The sequence below is a fragment of the Carassius carassius genome, chromosome 30 (assembly GCF_963082965.1).
Source record: "Carassius carassius chromosome 30, fCarCar2.1, whole genome shotgun sequence".
Lineage (NCBI taxonomy): Eukaryota > Metazoa > Chordata > Actinopteri > Cypriniformes > Cyprinidae > Carassius > Carassius carassius.
The window spans coordinates 21,520,289-21,539,238 of record NC_081784.1 but is presented as its reverse complement, the minus strand read 5'-3'; the positions used below and the strand labels follow the sequence as shown (position 1 = coordinate 21,539,238).

The window sequence follows — 18,950 nt, the reverse complement described above, 5'->3', positions numbered from 1 at the left end:
TTTGATTTTTCTTGGGTTGTAATTTATGCATGGATTCTGCATGTAGTTATTGTCATGTGACTAATGGCATCAGTTGCATCACTTGACTGCCTTTGTCATGTGGCCGCATGGGATAGTGAAGTATCAATTAGATATGCGTTAAAGAAGCTCGGTGGACATAGTAGGTTGCATACTAGTTTTCACATATTATATAGTATGGGGACAATGCCTTTATGTCTGTTTGAATAGGAAATAATGTGAAGAAAACTCTTCTGCAAGTAATTTCTCTTCGTACTGCTTGGCCTGTACTTATACTTTTTGTGGGCTTCTTTTAGGTCACACCCTTTACCAAAATATGGCTGCTTCCCTACTGTATAGTGTATATATTCTTGGCTTTTTCCAACTCTGTGTCCTGGCAAAAAGTCAATTAATGCCATTTTTAACATGTCAATTGATAATGGGATTAAATGGTATAAGCTGTCAAATAGACTTCAAAACAAAGCTGCAGTTTATACGTTTCTTGTACTGATTCAGTTCACTAAAAGGTCTTTGTATAAAACATCTTGAGGTGACTTTACCCTGAACAGTCGTTCACTTTCATCAGGATATTCTGAGGTCTGTTTATTGTCTCTTTCTTTTCATTTCCGTCAGGAACGAAATAATCGTCTAAGGAAGTCACGGGATCTGAGTTCCAGTCACACTGACCTGGCGCATTGAAGGTCTGCCGTCGGACGTCCCGATGAAGAGAGGTACGAAGAGGTCTCATCATTGGGCTGACGTGAACCGTGTTTTAGACGGGACTACCTTCTCCGGACAGGACTTTTGCTCTGGTGTCTCTGTATATGTATTTAATTTCTGGTAAGTTAGCTGTAGAAATGACAACTGATGTAAAAAGTCGAACAGAACCAAAGTGCACAACAAATTTGACAACATTATGTTCTGCGAAAATTAACATTTGTCGGAACCAGAAAATAGATAATGCCATTGGGCTCAGGTTGAGACTAGACACTCTAATGGCATTTTTGCTGCTTTCCTGTGGTTTATTTTCCTATGTTTTATTTTGAGATGTACTTTTAAAACCAACAACTGTAGGACTGTTTTTAATAATTAAGGATTATAGAGACAGAGGTGTGCATATATGAGTGTTTAGAGACAAAATTGGCTTGTTTTTAATTTAGCTTGTACCAATTGCCCACTTTGTGACTTAATATTCTGCTATTGACATCTTTAATGTTGTTTATACCTTGAGTTACACTAGAGGACCATGATGCTGAAGTACTGATTCAATCAAACGTATTCCCTTGATAAAGAGAGAACTGCACCGTGTTTATGAAGTTCTATGTTTACATGAGTTATGGTTCAATGATGCACGTTTTTTATCGCTTTTGAGGATCTGGTTTGTAACAAAAGAAATAGGAAAATTCCTCCCTCATGGTAAAAGAGAAAATGATTTAAAGTGGTTTACTCTGCCATGGAGATCTATCCGTTCGGAATGTGGATTCAATCTCAGGACTGAAAGAACAGATTGTTTTAGCGAAGTAACACTGCACTTTGAAAAGTTTGATAGGATAATGTTAAACTATCAACCCTTTGTGTGTTACAGAACTAAACTGAGATGTTAACCTAAGTTTTAATTGGTTACGTTTAGTTTATAGATGCTATCGGTTGATGGGCTGGTTTCACCTCTCACACCAGCTCCAACACTAAAATAGTTGTTAAAGAGGTTTATAACTTATTATATCAAGTTTTCATGAACATCTCTCTGTTATTCATGAGATAAAGCATGATCTCAAATGGAGTTGTAAGTACAGATACTCCAGACTAAAATGCACTGGAACATGAATTCTGCCCCCAGATGTTTACCTACAGTACCTGTTTGAAAGCAGTGTGCCTTGTGAGTGCCTCAGGCAGGTTCTTACTAATGAATGTGGAAGTTATTGATTTTGAGTGTGACGGCAGAACAGTTTGAGCTCTGTAAGGTCAAACGTGAGTCATGATTTTACAAAGTAATTAATAATTTGTAACACTGTTGTTAAATAAATGCCCAGAATATATCAGTGTATCATGTCATGGATTTATGCTAATATAGTGCACTGCTCAACTGACCTTCTTGACTTTGTTTTTACTTTCTTTGTTCTCCATATCCACCCTTACGAAAAATAACCATGGTTTTATTATAGTAAAACTGTAGTAACCCATGGTTTTTTGGCGTGTTGACTACCATTTATATAACCACAGATTTACTACAAATACCATGGTTAAACTATGGTTAATTTAGCAAAACCATGGTTAATTTGTGGTTACCATGGTTTAACTATAGTTACCATGGTTTTTTGGTTTTATTTGTAGTAAAACCATGGTTAATTTTCATAAGGGCATGTAATACTTTCTGTGGGTCTGCCTCCTGTAATCATTCATCTTGTGTGTGTGGATAAATGTGTTTTCTCTGTAAAAACGCATGTTAATGCTCTGCACTGTGACGATGTGCAATAGGATAGCTGCTTTGTGTTGCTGGTTTTGATCTCACATGCAGTGTTTTACTGACAAAAGTTGGAATATCTGCTTGACTTGTGTTTCGGTTATCTTTGTACTCTAAATGAATAAATATATCATAGTATCCAGATGTTTTAAGTCACCAGTTTCAGCTTTGTTACACATTTGTGGGACTAAATGTGCCCTTCACATGTTTAAGTTTTATTTTCAGATGGTTTATATTCTGCCTATTTTTAGCTGTTGATCAGTTTGTGTTTTATTTAGTCATTGCTGTTATTTTTTATGGCACTCACTAAAAATACTCTCAAAGGGTCCAATTCAATTGTGGCCTGTATGATATAACCCTGACATACTGTCTGTTTGTGGATGTTGCATTTCTACTGTCTGTCTCCGTCTTCTACCATTTGTTTTCATAATGTTTTGTATTATGTTGTACGTTTCTATATTTGTGTGTGTATTCTCAACTTCGCACTGGACTCATGTATGTTCCATTTGCTCAGGCTTCATTTGCTGACATGTTTGTTTCGATGTGTATGTTTGGTAAACTTGAATAAAGACAACAGAAGTCCTCTTCTACTGTAAGAGTTCCTGGATTCTAGTTCCCCCTGTTGGCAAGTCGAAGTGTTTTAGAACTTTTCCCTTTTATTCTATATACTGGATTTTATGTTCTGTGTTCTATGTGCTTCTTAATGGGGTTAAAAAGCTGATATACAGTTGATACACAGTGTAATGAAATGTATTGATTTATCTTTATAATCTTACCTGGAACACAATGGGGAAGGGAAAATAATTGTATTTTTATCATGGTACTAGTAACATTTCTAGACTTGGAAGAGAAACGACTTGAAGGAATGGTTCACTTAAAAATGAAAATTAGTTTTTCACTCTCAGGTCGTCCCAAGAGTTTCTTCATCAGAACAGATTTGGGGAAATCGCTTGTTCACCAGTGGATCATCTGCAGTGAATGGGTGCTGTCAGAATGAGAGTCTGATAAAAACATCACAATATTATACAAGTAATCCACACGACTCCAGTCCATCAATTAACATCTTGTGAAGTGAAAAGATGCATGTGTGAAAGAAACCAATCCATCAAGACTTTTTTTAACTTTAAACTATTGCTTTTGGCTAAAATACACGTTAGTATGTAATATATGACCTTTCCAGTGAAAAAGTTTCTTCCTGAATCAGGAAAGAAATATGCAGAGATCAAGCACAGTTTAAAAGCAAAAACAGTTCTAAACAAATAAATCAGTGGATTTTGATATAGTGATGTAAAAGGACAACTGGGAATGGACTATTTCAATGGAGGAAGCTTTATTATGGATTATGGACTAGTATTTTGAAGTTAAAAGTTAAAATGCCTTGATAATTAATTTGTTCCTTACAAACAAGCAGGTTTTTACTTCACAAGACATGAACTGATGGCCTGGAGTTGTGTGGATTACTTGTGGATTATTGTGATGTTTTTATCAGCTGTTTGGACTCTCATTCTGACGGCACCCATTCACTGCAGAGGATCCATTGGTGCGCAAGAGATGTAATGCACAATTTCTCCAAATCAGTTTTGATGAACAAACAAGCTCATCTACATCTTGGATGCCCTGAGGATGATTAAATTTTCAGCAAAATGTATTGTTTTAACTATTTCTTGAACTAGTTCTTTAGGATTTTTATATATATTTTTTTTTTACTTGATTAGCCTATAATAATAAGGTATAAACACAGGCTTTATGTAAATATAATAAAGGTAATTGATAAAAATAACTTAAGTCAAAAAGTTAAAAACTTGTACTAGCTTTTTAAAACCAGAATCACAATGCTTAAGCATTTAGGAAACAAATGTATTGCACATGATTGAGGCTTTTATTTGAATGACAAATACTTTTAGGCTTTCACTAATTCAACATACACTGCATTGATCTTTCCTCAAACAGACACAGAGAAAAACCATTACAACACCATTCCCAATGTTTCACAACTTAAATCAAACCAGTAAAGTTTATTAGACAGCAGTGAGGATATTTAATCACACTCATCTTTGGCTAGATGGTCATGTTTTCCCTTATTCAGGCTACATACAACTCAAAACAGCCAACGCAAAGACTGTACAGCAAAGTCTATGTAAAAATTTGACTAACCTTATGGCAATAATTAATGCAAAGACATAATAAAACTGGATTACTGATCTTTTCTTATTATTACTGTTGTCGACCCTCTCAGTATGTTTCAAATAGGCAGACCTTTCCTTCTTTACCTTTTCTTTCAGATTCAAAAAGATGTGATACCGCTTAAGCCCATTTTAAACTGATGCCTTCCGCTTTCCCCAAACAACAATACTGATATCTGACTATCACATGTTTAATATCACCTTCTTCTTCTACATCCACTTTCATGCGTGTCATTTGCATCACAGTTATCATTACAGTGTAAAGGTCAACCATTGCTCTCAATGAACCACACCAACCGCAGGAACTCATTTCTGCTTGCACACAAAGATGAAACAGGTCATGAACCTGTGCAGAATAGGTCTGGAGAAATAATAATCAACGACTCAAAGTACTTTTCCATACTGGATGCTAAAAATCAACAAACTTATAAATATAAAATGAGTTGAAGTGATGCATTCATCTTAAAATAAAACCCTACCTTCCTCTAGTTATGTATAAAGAGCCTTGCTTTTAATATGCAACATCTCAGTCCAAAGGTTTTTTTTTTTGTGGAAAATAACTGAATAACTAAGAATGAATGGAATAACTAAACTAAACTGATGGACATTTAAATATATAATTTGTCTCCTGGATAATAAGCGATTTGTGAATGCTAGTGTTTGTCCCCTGACAATTCAAGCAGAAGGAAGTGTGTCCCCAATTCCCAGATGAGCTTGATTGCCTGTCACAAAGTAATTATAAACCAGACCTAAAATGTGTCTGAATTAACAGCAACAGAATCAGTGGGAAGACGAAATCTGGTCAGAATAGTAACAAGACAATACAAAACCAAATAAATATTCAAACAAAACATATATTCTGCCACTTCTACCAAATACTGTTTTGAAGACATCACAACAATGTACAATACACTGCAAATCATACATATATGCATCTGAGAAAGATTCTTTTGTGGTTTCAAAACGGTTTAATACACACTTAAGCTAACAGCATAAAACACAGGATCTGATAGATAACAGAGCTGATGGGACACATACAGACGTACAAAAAGCCAGGTTAGCTTGTTGGGAGTTAGCGTTAGCGAGGACGTGAATATGTAAGGCACTAAAGTCTCAAATCCACCCTCCGTTTCATCAAGGTGCCTGGGAAAGCCCTGAGGAGTCTTGTGGACACAACAGATCTAGGGAGCTACTGTAAACCTTCCTCTTCAGTGGCTACAACTTCTTATTCAAATGTGTGCTTGCAAAGTCACGTCTTTTGAGTGTTAAAGCCTCAAACAACTGTAGTCTCAATTATAAGTGTGCATGCTTGTCTTTAAAAACAAATCACACTTTTCTGAGTACTGCTACATCAGTATGTGCAGGATTCTCCTCACCTTCCAGTCGTTACCTTGTGGACTCCTCTGGGTTTGGAAGAGGAGTTTACAGGGGTGACCTCATGTGCCTTCTGTCCTCTTCAGACAGTGATGAATCCCCTGCATGCTCATCCCCAAGATCAGGTGTACATCCTTATGCCTCCTAGATTGGTTGCCGTTTTTGGGCAGGACTATGGGGAGGGGCAGTTTATAGTTTGATGAATGGGCCGAAGTGATGGGGCGCTCTGATCTTGGGTGAGGAGCAGGAGTTGGAGGACAGAGATGGAGAAGTGGAGAACGGAGGTGAGGATAAGATGGCATCTGCACTCAGAGAGAAGACTGTGGAGATGGCTACATCCATGATGCCTTGACACAGCTCAGGGTAGAGTTTCCTACAAGAGAGGAAACTTAAATATCAATAAACACTTCAATTTCATAACTGGAGAAACATCTGTAGGAGAGAATCTTTACCAACTGCAATCATGGTCTTAAATATACTAAATTATTGCAAAACGACTAATGAAATTAAAGTCAAGCATGCAAAACGTGCAAAGCACACTAATTGGGTTTTTTTTGTGAACAAAGTTTATTTGTATAGTTTATATCCCTTACGCCAGTAGTTTCAGTTTGGCTTTAAATAATTCATTTAGGATTGGCATTTATAACAAACATTGTAATGAATGCCACTATTATTTATGTTTCTTTTATACTTACATTTTGCATTTCTGTTCTGTTTTGAATAGTTACATTTAAAAGGATTTGTTATGGAGTGAAGAGAACTCAAATACAAGTGTTTATAATGCTTCTATACAGTACGTTTTGTTTTACCAGTATTTTACAATATTTCTAAATGTAAGATGGGATTTATTCCTATTCTTTTTTTTTTTTTTTTTTACTTGAAAGTGTGACTTTCTGGAAAATATGTTGTAAAAAAATTACTTGGGCAAGAACATAATTATTTGCCAGATGAAGAAAAGCAATATTACATGGTTTAAAATTCATTGTCAGAAAAACAGTCTAACCCATGCTGATGAAAATGATAATATATCTACCATCTATTAAACATCTAGAATCTATATGAAACTCACTTCTTCTAACAACTTCACCATCAGGGTAAAATCTACCATCAAAAATATAGCTAGAAAATTTTTCTCTTTTTTTTTTCGTCTTCCAAAACTTCCTGTGGCTACACAAGAGTATGTGAAATTATTCATGCATAAAGCCACCAAATATGAAAATTAAGGACTAAAGCATGATTTTGACATTTTTGGGACAGATGCAAGAAGCAAATACATTCTTTACATAAATGAAAAGTGTGTACTGACTGTGCACAGGCAGGTGCCCCATTGATCTCAATTAGCCAGACTTTAAAGCTCTCGTCCAGCATGAAGTCAAAGCCGAAGAGCTGGAAGCTCTGGTAGGACAGGTGCTTTGTGCTGATGGCTGGCTCGATGCATGTCAGACAGCTCCTGTTGAGACAAGAATCAGGACTTCAGACGAACACCACAGGTGGTTAGACATCGTCCAATGACGCATTTCTGTTATGTGTCAGTGAGCTCAGTCTTGTAGAAAAAATGTTATGTTATAATTGATCTCTAAACTAAAGGAACTGTATGTTAATTTGGTTACTGAGAGTCACTGAAAGCCTGTTGGTGTCATTGTCAGAATATAGTGGGTTGCAAAAATCGGAGTGAAAAAGCTATATTTTTCATTAGAAATGTAAAAATATGTCAAATGTCAAACAGTGTAGGTTTTATTCAAGAACTGACAACATAAAATTAGTTAGAAATATTCAAGATTCTGCACTAATTCAAGATCATTAATTCTTTGTACAAACATCTGATTTTCAGAAAAAAACTTGTGAAAAAAAAAAAAAAAACTTAAACATGTTAGCTGTAATTTAATTAGCAACAGAGTGGTTAACTATTAAAATAGTTTTGTTAATTGAAATACAGATGAAATAAAGAAAAAGAAAAAAAAAAAAAAAATTATATATATATATATATATATATATATATATATATATATATAAATAACAAAAGCACATATCAAAATGACTCAAAGTTAAATGCACATGAATAATCTAAAAATAAAAGCCAATTCAAAGTATGAATAAATACTATAACAATATACAATGTAATACTAAAATACTGATTTGAGGAGAGAAAAAAAAACACTTGAAAAATTCAACTGTAAAAAAAAAAAAAGAAGAAAAAAAAAAAAAGTACGTTCTCAAACTTTTGGACTCCACCGTATACATCTCGAACACAAAAACAGTTATGCCATTTTCTACTTGTATAACTCATTTGCAGGCACACATGCAATCCGATTTGAAAACAAAACTTTTTCGGTGAAGGCGCACCTGATGATATGCTTGATCTGAGGTAAAATCGATGTTTCCATGGCAACACTGTGTGTGGTCAACAGGTACTGTCTGAACTCATCAAAGAACATCTCGTTGCCCTCCTCGTAGCGTCCGTAGTTCTGCGAATGCTCCTCCTGGATGCAGTGATTGGTCAGGTGACTGGTCATGTCCTGCAGATCTGAGCTGTTGTAGGGCTCAGAAGACGTCCTCAACACTCCCTCACGGTACAAGTAGATATTATACTGATGGTCTACAAGCACCCAACTCCTGCAGACAAGACAGCCAGACAGAATACCAACTGACTTTAGAAGTGCTTTGACTTCATTAGAATGGGGCATTGCAATTCTATGCTTTTCTGTAATCAAATCAAAAATGTTCTGCACAAAGGATTATAAGTATCATCTTACCTTATATCAAATTTGCGATGTCCCGGCTCTAACAGCAGCGGTTTTTCCAGATATTTCTGAATGACATGCACTTGGCCTTGATTATCGATGAACTCAAGCAACTCATTTGCATCATGAGATATCAATATACCTGCACCTGAACAAAGTGAGGAACAATCTCATACTATTAAATGATGCAGCCAAACTGCACTTCTTTTAACCTGCCATTTTGGACCGATGGAGATACGTACCTTTTGCACCTGCTGAGGATTTGGCGATCCACACCGTTCCCTCTCCGCTTTCCTTTCTGGAGTTATAAGAAGCCAAGAAGACCTCTCGCTCATCTGTCTTTGGGTTGCTCTTCATGTGGCAGATGCCATTGGAGGCCGGGGCCACTGGGGTGTTGAGGTTGGTTGGGTATATGATGTAAGACTCCGGGAACCAGTTACAGGAGTCCTTTAACTCTGGACTGGTCTTGACAATCCTAAACATCAAACATGCTTATTTAAACATAATTCACAACTTAAGAACTGCAGTTTCAAACTCAGTGACATGGCAAAAAGGAAATTAGTGTGATTTGAAGACATTATTTACTTAAGCAAGCATTAACTGAACAGTATCATTCCGAAGATCATTTTAAAACTCTCATTGAAGTCACTTGTGGTTATAGAGTAAATCTGACCTGATATGTTTAAATAAAGCACATACTTGACCAGTGATGCTTTGCGACACAGTTTATCAGCTCCTCTATAATAATTCACCAACTGCATCAGTCCTGGTTCATGACCTGTAGAGGACACAAGAAATGTCTTGATCACAGCGTCCTGCAGCTAAAAGCACAAATTTCAACGATTACAATGAAATAATAAAATAACAGTAAGAAATGTTTCTTGAGCAGTAAATCAGCATATTATGATGATTTCTGAAGGATCATGTGACATTGAAGACCGAAGTAATGATGCTGAAAATACAGCTTTGATCAGAGAGATAAATTGCATTTTAAAATATCGTAATTCTTACAATAAAAAGTTATTTTGAACTGTAATAACATTTCAACAATAATGCTGCTTTTCTGTATTTTTGACCAAATCAATGCACAATGCCTTGGGGAACAAAAGAGACTATAAAAAATAGAATAATAAATACAAACATTACTAACTTGTATTATTTCAACACTTGGGCCGATAGTGCGTGTGAATGTATAGTCGTGGCCAAAAGTTTTGAGAATTACATAAATATTAGTTTTCAAATAGTTTGCTGCTAAACTGCTTTTAGATCTTTGTTTCAGTTGTTTCTGTGATGTACTGAAATATAATTACAAATACTTCATACGTTTCAAAGGCTTTTATCGACAATTTCATGACATTTATGCAAAGAGTCAGTATTTGCAGTGTTGGCCCTTCTTTTTCAGGACCTCTGCAATTCGACTGGACATGCTCTCAATCAACTTCTGGGCCAAATCCTGACTGATAGAAACCCATTCTTTCATAATCACTTCTTGGAGTTTGTCAGAATTAGTGGGTTTTTGTCTGTCCAACCACCTCTTGAGGATTGACCACAAGTTCTCAATAGGATTAAGATCTGGGGAGTTTCCAGGCCATGGACCCAAATTTTCAACATTCTGGTCCCCGAGCCACTTAGTTATCACTTTTGCCTTATGGCACGGTGCTCCATCGTGCTGGAAAATGCATTGTTCTTTACCAAACTGTTGTTGGATTGTTGGAAGAAGTTGCTGTTGGAGGGTGTTTTGGTACCATTCTTTATTCATGGCTGTGTTTTTGGGCAGAATTGTGAGTGAGCCGACTCCCTTGGATGAGAAGCAACCCCACACATGAATGGTGTCAGGATGCTTTACTGTTGGCATGACACAGGACTGATGGTAGCACTTACCTTTTCTTCTCCGGACAAGCCTTTTTCCAGATGCCCCAAACAATCGGAAAGGGGCTTCATCGGAGAATATGATTTTGCCCCAGTCCTCAGCAGTCCATTCACTATGCTTTCTGCAGAAGATCAATCTGTCCCTGATGTTTTTTTTTGGAGAGAAGTGGCTTCTTTGCTGCCCTTCTTGACACCAGGCCATCTTCCAAAAGTCTTGGCCTCACTGTGCGTGCAGATGCGCTCACACCTGCCTGCTGCCATTCCTGAGCAAGCTCTGCACTGGTGGCACTCCGATCCCGCAGCTGAACCTCTTTGAACCTCTGAACCAGGAGACAATCCTGGCGCTTGTTGGACTTTCTTGGACGCCCTGAAGCCTTCTTTACAAGAATTGAACCTCTTTCCTTAAAATTCTAGATGATCCTATAAATAGTTGATTTGGGTGCAATCTTAGTAGCCACAATATCCTTGCCTGTGAAGCCATTTTTATGCAACGCAATGATGGCTGCACGCGTTTCTTTGCAGGTCACCATGGTTAACAATGGAAGAACAATGATTTCAAGCATCCCCCTCCTTTTAACATGTTAAGTCTGCCATTCTAACCCAATCAGCCTGACATAATGATCTCCAGCCTTGTGCTCGTCAACATTTTTCATCAAAAGTTGATGTCAACCTGATTATATATTACTACACAGATACAGATCCACAAGAATGCATTATAGAGCTAAATCTTTGTGATCAGCATGGCTGTGTCCTGTTTTCAGTGCTCAGTTATTAATAATTGATAATTATTGCATTGCTGCACACATGCACCGTTTCATCATTCATTCATTATCATAAGTTTAACAGCTTGTACGATCCATAATCTCCAAAAAAAAAAAAAAAAAAAACATGATTTACTGAAATTGTGCATAGGTTAGATGCATTATAACTTTCTGAAACTCCTAACTTTCAATGCATACTACAACATGTAAAATGCATGGAATTATAAAACATATGATTATTACGAGATGGCAATGTGTGTTTAATATGCAGCTGTTGAAACCCTTTACCCAGCCGTCCGAAAGGCAGCCGATTTCTCTCTCCCAGCATTAAATTGAACCGAGGATTGTCCTTCTTCAGTCGTTTCCATTTCCCAGTAGAGATGAGGATCTTGGCGACCTCGGCATACACAGAACTGTTGTCATCTCTCAAAACAAACGTGTACATCGGTGAACTCATAGTCTTCTGCTAAGAGCACAGAGCAGTGATGATGACCACACACTAGCTAGTCGACTAACGTTATCTGTCTTCTAACAAAGTAGACTGAAACCGGACATACATGACTTTCTTGATGGGTCTTAGTTGTTTCAGCACCGAGATCTTTGCAGGGAAGAGTCCCGCTGTAATCCGGTCCCAGAAGCGGGGCCGCGCATCTGTACCCGCGACCGCGTGGCCGGAGGAGGACAGTGAACACAAGGGTGTGACTCTTGAACGATTCGGCTTCTGAATTCTCGCAGCTAACAGTCTACATTAGCTTCTTCTGTTCCTATGATTGTATATGAACAGCCGATATGAAAAACACAGCTGGCTTAGTACAGAGTCTATAGAGGTCGACTATGAGACTGCGCATTTAATTCCTCGCTTCCTCTGTGCTCGTCTAAACAGGAGACATCAGTTTAAATCGGTTTAAATCCCCATATGAAGCCTCTTTATCCCAGCACACTCATGATGTGACGTACCGGTGGGAGTCGACGCACGCCGCACAGACTTCTGGTTACTGTAGTTTTATGATACTTGTGCGCGACTTCAACAGCACCTACAGTCTATGAACAGCACGAAAGATGATGAGAATGATGATAGTCTGTGTATTAGCTACAAAAAAAAAAAAAAAAGAGAGAGGAAAAAACCGGCACTTTGAGTTTGGCCTTTATTGGAACAATTTGTCATGATTTTCTGAGCAACAATTATATATGTTATATAATAAGAAAAAAATAATAATAATTATGGTATATAATAATTATGTCGAATATAAAACGAGAAATTACGAGGTGAGAGTTTTTTTGTTATAAATTCGACTTTTATGTCAAAATTATTACTTAACCACACTGTAAAAAAATAATTGTTGAGAAAACGTAAAATTTCAAGGCAACTTGTTGCGTTCAAAGTTTTAAGTTCTCTAAATTAGTGTTTTAAAACTAAATGTGATTAGTGTGTTTTGTAATTTTGATTTCACTAAATGCCTCGTTTAGCCAATATATTAATGAAGACAACAAAATATTTCTTGTTCAGTAAACTTTCTTTTATTGGCGCAATAAATTAATTTCCTGATCTGATATGTATGTCATATGTATATAGTCACTTAATGTTAAGTGAACCATGCTAAATGTTTGTAAACAGAATAACAATTGTTTTTTTAGTGTATGTAATAATTTAGATTTTTTTATGTCATATGTCAATAGATATGACGTTTTCCTTAAATGTGATTTTTTTTATGTAATACTTTCCACTTTTCATTTCATAAATATGGCTTTTGTGATATAATTATTTCAATATTTTTAATAATTTGCATGGTAAAATATGACTTATCTCTTTTTTTCTCAAAAGTCTATTATGATTAATACAAACAGACCTACTTATTATGTGAAAATTATGATATATCAACAAACTTTTGTTTACGAACAATGTTGTCATAAATCGGATAAAGTCTCTTAAAAGTGCTATCAAGGTCTTAGAATGAGACTGAAGAATCTAGGCAAAAATCACTTTCTAGGATCCCGTCTTAGTCAAAGTGACATTTCAGACCTGGACTGAATAAATATGTTAAGAGAACTGAAACTGACATTTATTTATTTACTGGGACATCAGTGTTCAGTGTTATACAAGTCAATCAATTTATTCAAATGAACACTAAAACGAACAATTAATTTACATCTTTAATAATCTATATAATTTATTTAATCTATCAACTTTTATTTATTAACTTGCTTGCTAAATAAATAAACTAATTAATAATAAAAAATTGAAATCTGTGTTTGTTTCGCCAGGCGGTGGCGCGCGCGTTCTTAGTATGGCGTGGCCGGAAGTTGCGTAGATCGGCGCAGATCAAGCAGGAGGCGCGAGGTTTGGTCAAAGTTAGGGTTGTTTCAGTTATTTCTGAACTTTACAGCATTCGCACAAGAAATACCTTTATCCCAGAGGTAGGTTTCTACTTTCCTCACCAAACACAAAACGAGCACGAGAGTGTGTTTGAAGCTGTATTTGTGATGTGTGTTCGTGCTGGCAGCTCCCGAGTTTAGATCAACATTGTCCTGTTTGTCTGAATGATCTACTCATATTTCATACTGGCATACTGTTAATACAACCTTACTTATTTAGTACATTGTTAGGGTTCAGGTGAAAGTGGGCTTTCGTGTATCACTTGTCTGTCACATAACATTTGGATATGCTTGAATTTATTATAAGTAAAGTACAAGTCAAGTGTTTGTACACACGCATGCGTTTTCTTTATTATTAACACATTTCACAATTTAAGATAGTAAGTCATCAAAAAAATGAAAAATTCAGTTGTAATTGTTGAAATTTTGACTGATATTTCACTTTATCCTCTCTCTCTATGCATGCATACATACACACAGACACACAAACACAGTACACACACAGTACACACATATATATCCAGTGTAACTTGCTGGTTACTCTTATTAGATGTAATTTATATACAAATACTCAAATTACTGTCTCATTTAGAATTTAAAATCTATATAAATTGCCACAGCCATTGTAGCCAAGTAAAATGTTTAAAAAAAGATTTAATGAAAAAAGTATAATACCATTAAAAATGATCAAGACATTTTGTCCACAATGTACATAAAAGTTGACAGCTTTTTTTAAATAATGAAACTCACAATTCATAATTCAGATTAATCATTTTTGAGTTGATTCATTAAAATAGTTAAAACGGATTTCACATGAATTAAGTTTAAATTAGAAGCACTATTAAAACATTTCTGCCTTCATGTTCTTATACTCGAAAATCACACTATAGGAAAATGTGCTACTTAAGTGCATTCAAGTTATTATGGTATTCGCAGTGTTGCTTAAGTTTTATGTCATTATAAAAAATAGTATGAATATTTGCTATAATTCTCAGCCCTATATGAACTTCCATGCTATTGCTGTGTGCTATTTCTATACTTTTATACATTATTGATTTATCCTGTGCCCTCTTCTTATGCAGTTTGGAGCACGCCAGGCATGAGCAGAGCACACCTGGACGAGTGGCAGAGGAGGTCCTTTGACATTTCGTCTGGCTCCTGTACACCTGAACAGACGGCCGATGCTTATCGGGCACATGTCCTGTCCATTCAGTATGCATGGGCGAGTGCTGAGCTCTCTACGGCTGGAGCTGGCAGCCTGCTCAGGACCTACTCGGAGAGGTACGCCGCAGTCCTGGACTCAGACGACCCACGCACAGGGCTAAACAACTATGCAGAGAGTGCCCTGCAACTGGCCCGCAATCAAAAAAACCATAGCGACAAATGGGAGTCGTCCCTAACGTTCGAGAACGTGTTCAACCTGCCGTGCGTGCAAAGGATGATGCAGGACAGGTCAAAAGAAGGTGCTCTCCCCGTAGATCCGGTAGATGTTAACATCACTGTCGGAGGTGAAATCTGCAGGGGAGGAGAGAAAGGCAGTGATCTCTCTGGTCCTCCTTGTGGATTAAAACGAGAGCCTCTGGCTCATGGGCCCACTGCGCCTCCACCTAGGGCTGAGATAGGAAGGGGGGCCAGTAACCTACTTAGCGGTGCTGCAGAGCGGGCGAGAGGCCTTCAAGGAGCCCCGCTGCATATGTCCTTGGCACAGAATGTTCCAAATGTTCCAACAGGATCTATGCCTATGTTTACCCATAACAATTTCAGTTCCACAGGCAATGCTAGTGTGTCTCACTCTAGTTTGGGTTGCACAAGTGGATCTAATGTGCATAATCAACCTGTGTACTTTTCCTCCACAAACCCCTCCAAGAGGAAGAACTTCTATGGCTCAGGAGCTGAAAGCAACAGAAGCTCATTCCCATCACAAGGTGAGCAGGAACCCCGAGGGAGGGGACGGAGGAGAGAGGAAGGTGTCAGCACAAATTTTAGATCAGCACGAGAGCAGTTCATCGTTGACCAGCAAAAAAAGCATTCCCATCAGGGTCAGCGAGGCTATGCGGCCAACGTTGCTGCAATCACCAAGAAATCCCTTGGGGCAAATCGGGCTCGTGGGGCGTCTTCCAAATTCATCTCTCCTATGCCAAGGCAAGAGGAAGAGGGCAGCTCGAAGGAAAACGCACCACAAGACATGCAACCTGTTGATGAGCGACTAAAAAACTTTGAGCCCAAAATCATTGAACTTATCATGAGTGAGATCATGGACCATGGCCCCCCGGTAGCTTGGGATGATATTGCCGGTCTGGAGTTTGCCAAAGCCACAATCAAAGAGATTGTAGTTTGGCCCATGTTGAGGCCTGATATATTTACTGGCCTTCGAGGTCCACCTAAAGGCATTCTTCTCTTTGGTCCTCCAGGCACTGGTAAAACACTTATAGGGAAGTGCATTGCTTGCCAGTCCGGAGCCACTTTTTTCAGCATCAGTGCTTCTTCACTCACTTCAAAGTGGGTTGGAGAGGGCGAAAAGATGGTACGGGCACTCTTTGCCATTGCTCGGTGTCACCAACCTGCCGTCATCTTCATCGATGAGATCGATTCTCTTCTTTCTCAACGGACAGATGGAGAGCATGACTCTTCCCGTCGGATCAAAACAGAGTTTCTTGTCCAGCTGGATGGTGCCGCCACCTCAGCAGAAGATCGCATTCTGGTGGTTGGTGCCACCAACCGGCCACAAGAGATTGACGAAGCAGCTCGCCGTCGCCTGGCCAAGCGACTCTATATCCCTCTCCCAGAGGCTGAGGCTCGCCGGCACATAGTGACTAACCTCATGACCCGTGAGAAATGCCAGCTGGGAGCAGATGAGATGGAGAATGTTGTACAGGGCACAGAGGGGTTTTCAGGGGCAGATATGACACAGCTGTGTCGAGAAGCAGCCTTAGGCCCCATCCGAAGCATTCATCTAAGTGACATTGCTACCATCTCGGCAGAACAGGTTCGGCCGATACTCTACAATGACTTCCAGGAGGCTCTCAAAACTGTGCGGCCCAGTGTCTCTTCTAAAGATCTGGAGCTATATGAAGAGTGGAACAAGACATTTGGCTGCGGTCGCTGAGCATGTGTGGTCTGATTACACTAATTGATGAGTTTTATGTTATTATGACTATGATTCTGGGTTAATTTCTTAAAATAAAAGGTTGATTTGTCTTGTGTCTTTTTCCATCTTATTCATGAACATTCTTTTAGAGAGCTGTGGTGTAAAAAGACAATCTGTTTTTTGTTGTTGCAACTTTTCTGCAAAGTTTCATATTTAGTATCATTTATGCAGTCAGAATGGATTGACTCAAATCAGAACTCATGATTTTGTAAAACTGAGCTTTTAACCGTGTGCATGGCCTCAAAATTAACATACCGCAGTCGTGCCTTGCTGAAAACAGTTGCATCACTGAGTGGAGCTGCAACTCTTTTCCTTGTAATGTAGAGGAAATGTGCCAAGTTTGCACTAAAAGGGAACATGGGGTCTTGAGTATGTTGTTTCCTTCTGAATGCACTTATCCAAAAGGGAACTGTCAGCTAGTACAATGTTCAGCCCGCCCTACCTTCTGTGTGCACAGAATGAATTCAGCAGCTCTCCATGTTTAACTGCTCTCGCTCTTGCATAGACAGAGCGTTAGACACCTTAGGGCCAACTCTCCCATTGTGTTGCGTCTTGGTGAATGGATTTTGAGGGGAAGTTGGGCAACACTGCAGGCATTCTGGTCTCATGATAAGAGTTACCCACAGATCAACTCTTGCAGTGCTCTTCCTGTTGCTAAGCTAATGCGGTCTCGGACCACATCTGGTAAACCAGAGGAATGTCTTTGTGCCCTGGAAGGGGTTTTAAAGATGGTCTCTCAATCCTTTTCATCCTCCTCCTAAAGGACAGTATGGTTGGTTTAGTTTTTTCAGTTACATGAAAGTTGGAGGGAAACCCATCAGAATTGCTGTTTTCATAAACTAGAGGACTTCCAGGTCTTAGAAAGAGAGGCTTTTATGATGACACCAGTCATAAACCTGGCGAAAAATTATGCATTGTAGTAGCAGATAAGAACTGTGGGTTAATGCATTTACTGTTGATGGATGGAGAGGAGCATTGTGGAGTTTTAAATGAGTGGCCACAGATGGCATGAGGAGTAAAAGTTGCTGGTCCAGTGGTGAGGAAACTCACCCAGGCCAAATCACAAAGTAATGAATGAATGAATTTGAACACGAATGGTTTTGGCCGGGTTACAAAATGAATCATTTTTTGTAATGTTTGTATTTTCAGCAGGTTTTGAATTGTCACTTTATTTGGATGAGACTGGCTTCCCTGAAATGTCTTTGTGTTTGTTGTTTTTATGCCACTGCATTAGCATTATATTTTCACTGTCAAAAGTACAGCTGATTTGCGTGGTGTAAAACGCAAAGTCTGTGTTGAATGCTGTCTGTGGAAAATTGAAAGAGAGATGGCTGATTGATTTGGTTGCTTCTTGCAACTGCAAAACTATTCTTTCAGGGAGTCAGGCTGAACTGTTAATAAATCTCATAAGGAAAATGGGATTTAACAGTCGAAACTCTGACTCTTGTGTTGTCTTCATCTGCATCCGATTATAGATTGTGCTCACATGAGATGAATCAGTCATGTAATTTTCATGAAACAATCTTAGAAAGACTGGAAGCCCATGAAAAAAGGGTGTCATTTATTTTTTATCTTTTTGTCAAGAGGGTTAATTAATATTTTAGGAGTGTGCGGTTGGCCGGAGTGTTGAAACTTTGTAAAATTAGCCAGCAGTGCAAGTAGTAAGTCCATCCCTAAGGAGAGGAGGAGGGCTGTCAGAACAGCAGGGGTAGTCTGCAGTTGGAGTAATAGAAGGACAGGCATTCAGAATTCCTCCACACTATATCTACAACTAATATTAACCTTTGCATCATCTTTTTTCTAGTTTGTATTAAGCTACAATGTTATTTTCCATTGTGTGTTTTTAGACAATTAGTTATTTTAAACTGCATTAATAGATTTCTCTTTCTGTATAAAGATTGCTTGGTTGGGTTAATTTTAATTTTACTTTCATTCTTTCTCCTTGAAAACAGCCGTTGGTGCTGACATAAGATTGTTTCATCGTAGTGGTTGACCAATATTTTTTATTAAATGGCTAATGCCTGTGGTCATTATGATGCTGAG

At 38.1% G+C, this 18,950-nt stretch overlaps 3 protein-coding genes across 5 annotated transcripts in view; 2 read left to right on the top strand and 1 right to left on the bottom strand.

Annotated features, from left to right (window-relative positions):
• LOC132110893 (kinesin light chain 1-like) overlaps window positions 1-2,084 on the top strand; it is a 34,300-nt gene extending 32,216 nt beyond the window's left edge. For all 3 annotated transcript variants that reach the window (XM_059517959.1, XM_059517960.1, XM_059517958.1), the window contains one exon: window positions 631-2,084. In XM_059517959.1, coding sequence (XP_059373942.1) covers window positions 631-696 — 66 coding nt within the window. In that variant the 3' untranslated portion in view covers window positions 697-2,084. The remainder of the gene's footprint in view (window positions 1-630) is intronic.
• Window positions 2,085-5,186: 3,102 nt separating this feature from the next.
• Window positions 5,187-12,283, bottom strand: LOC132110892 (tubulin--tyrosine ligase-like). The gene is made up of 8 exons (XM_059517956.1): window positions 11,944-12,283; window positions 11,675-11,849; window positions 9,456-9,534; window positions 8,999-9,231; window positions 8,769-8,904; window positions 8,359-8,628; window positions 7,322-7,465; window positions 5,187-6,388 (listed from the first exon to the last, which is right to left on the bottom strand). Exons 2-8 carry the CDS (start codon window positions 11,841-11,843, stop codon window positions 6,205-6,207), a joined length of 1,215 nt encoding a protein of 404 aa, XP_059373939.1. The 5' UTR covers window positions 11,844-11,849; window positions 11,944-12,283; the 3' UTR covers window positions 5,187-6,204.
• Window positions 12,284-13,745: 1,462 nt separating this feature from the next.
• On the top strand, window positions 13,746-16,956 carry LOC132110891 (fidgetin-like protein 1). The gene is made up of 2 exons (XM_059517955.1): window positions 13,746-13,801; window positions 14,842-16,956. Exon 2 carries the CDS (start codon window positions 14,859-14,861, stop codon window positions 16,863-16,865), a length of 2,007 nt encoding a protein of 668 aa, XP_059373938.1. The 5' UTR covers window positions 13,746-13,801; window positions 14,842-14,858; the 3' UTR covers window positions 16,866-16,956.
• The last annotated feature ends 1,994 nt before the right edge of the window (window positions 16,957-18,950 follow it).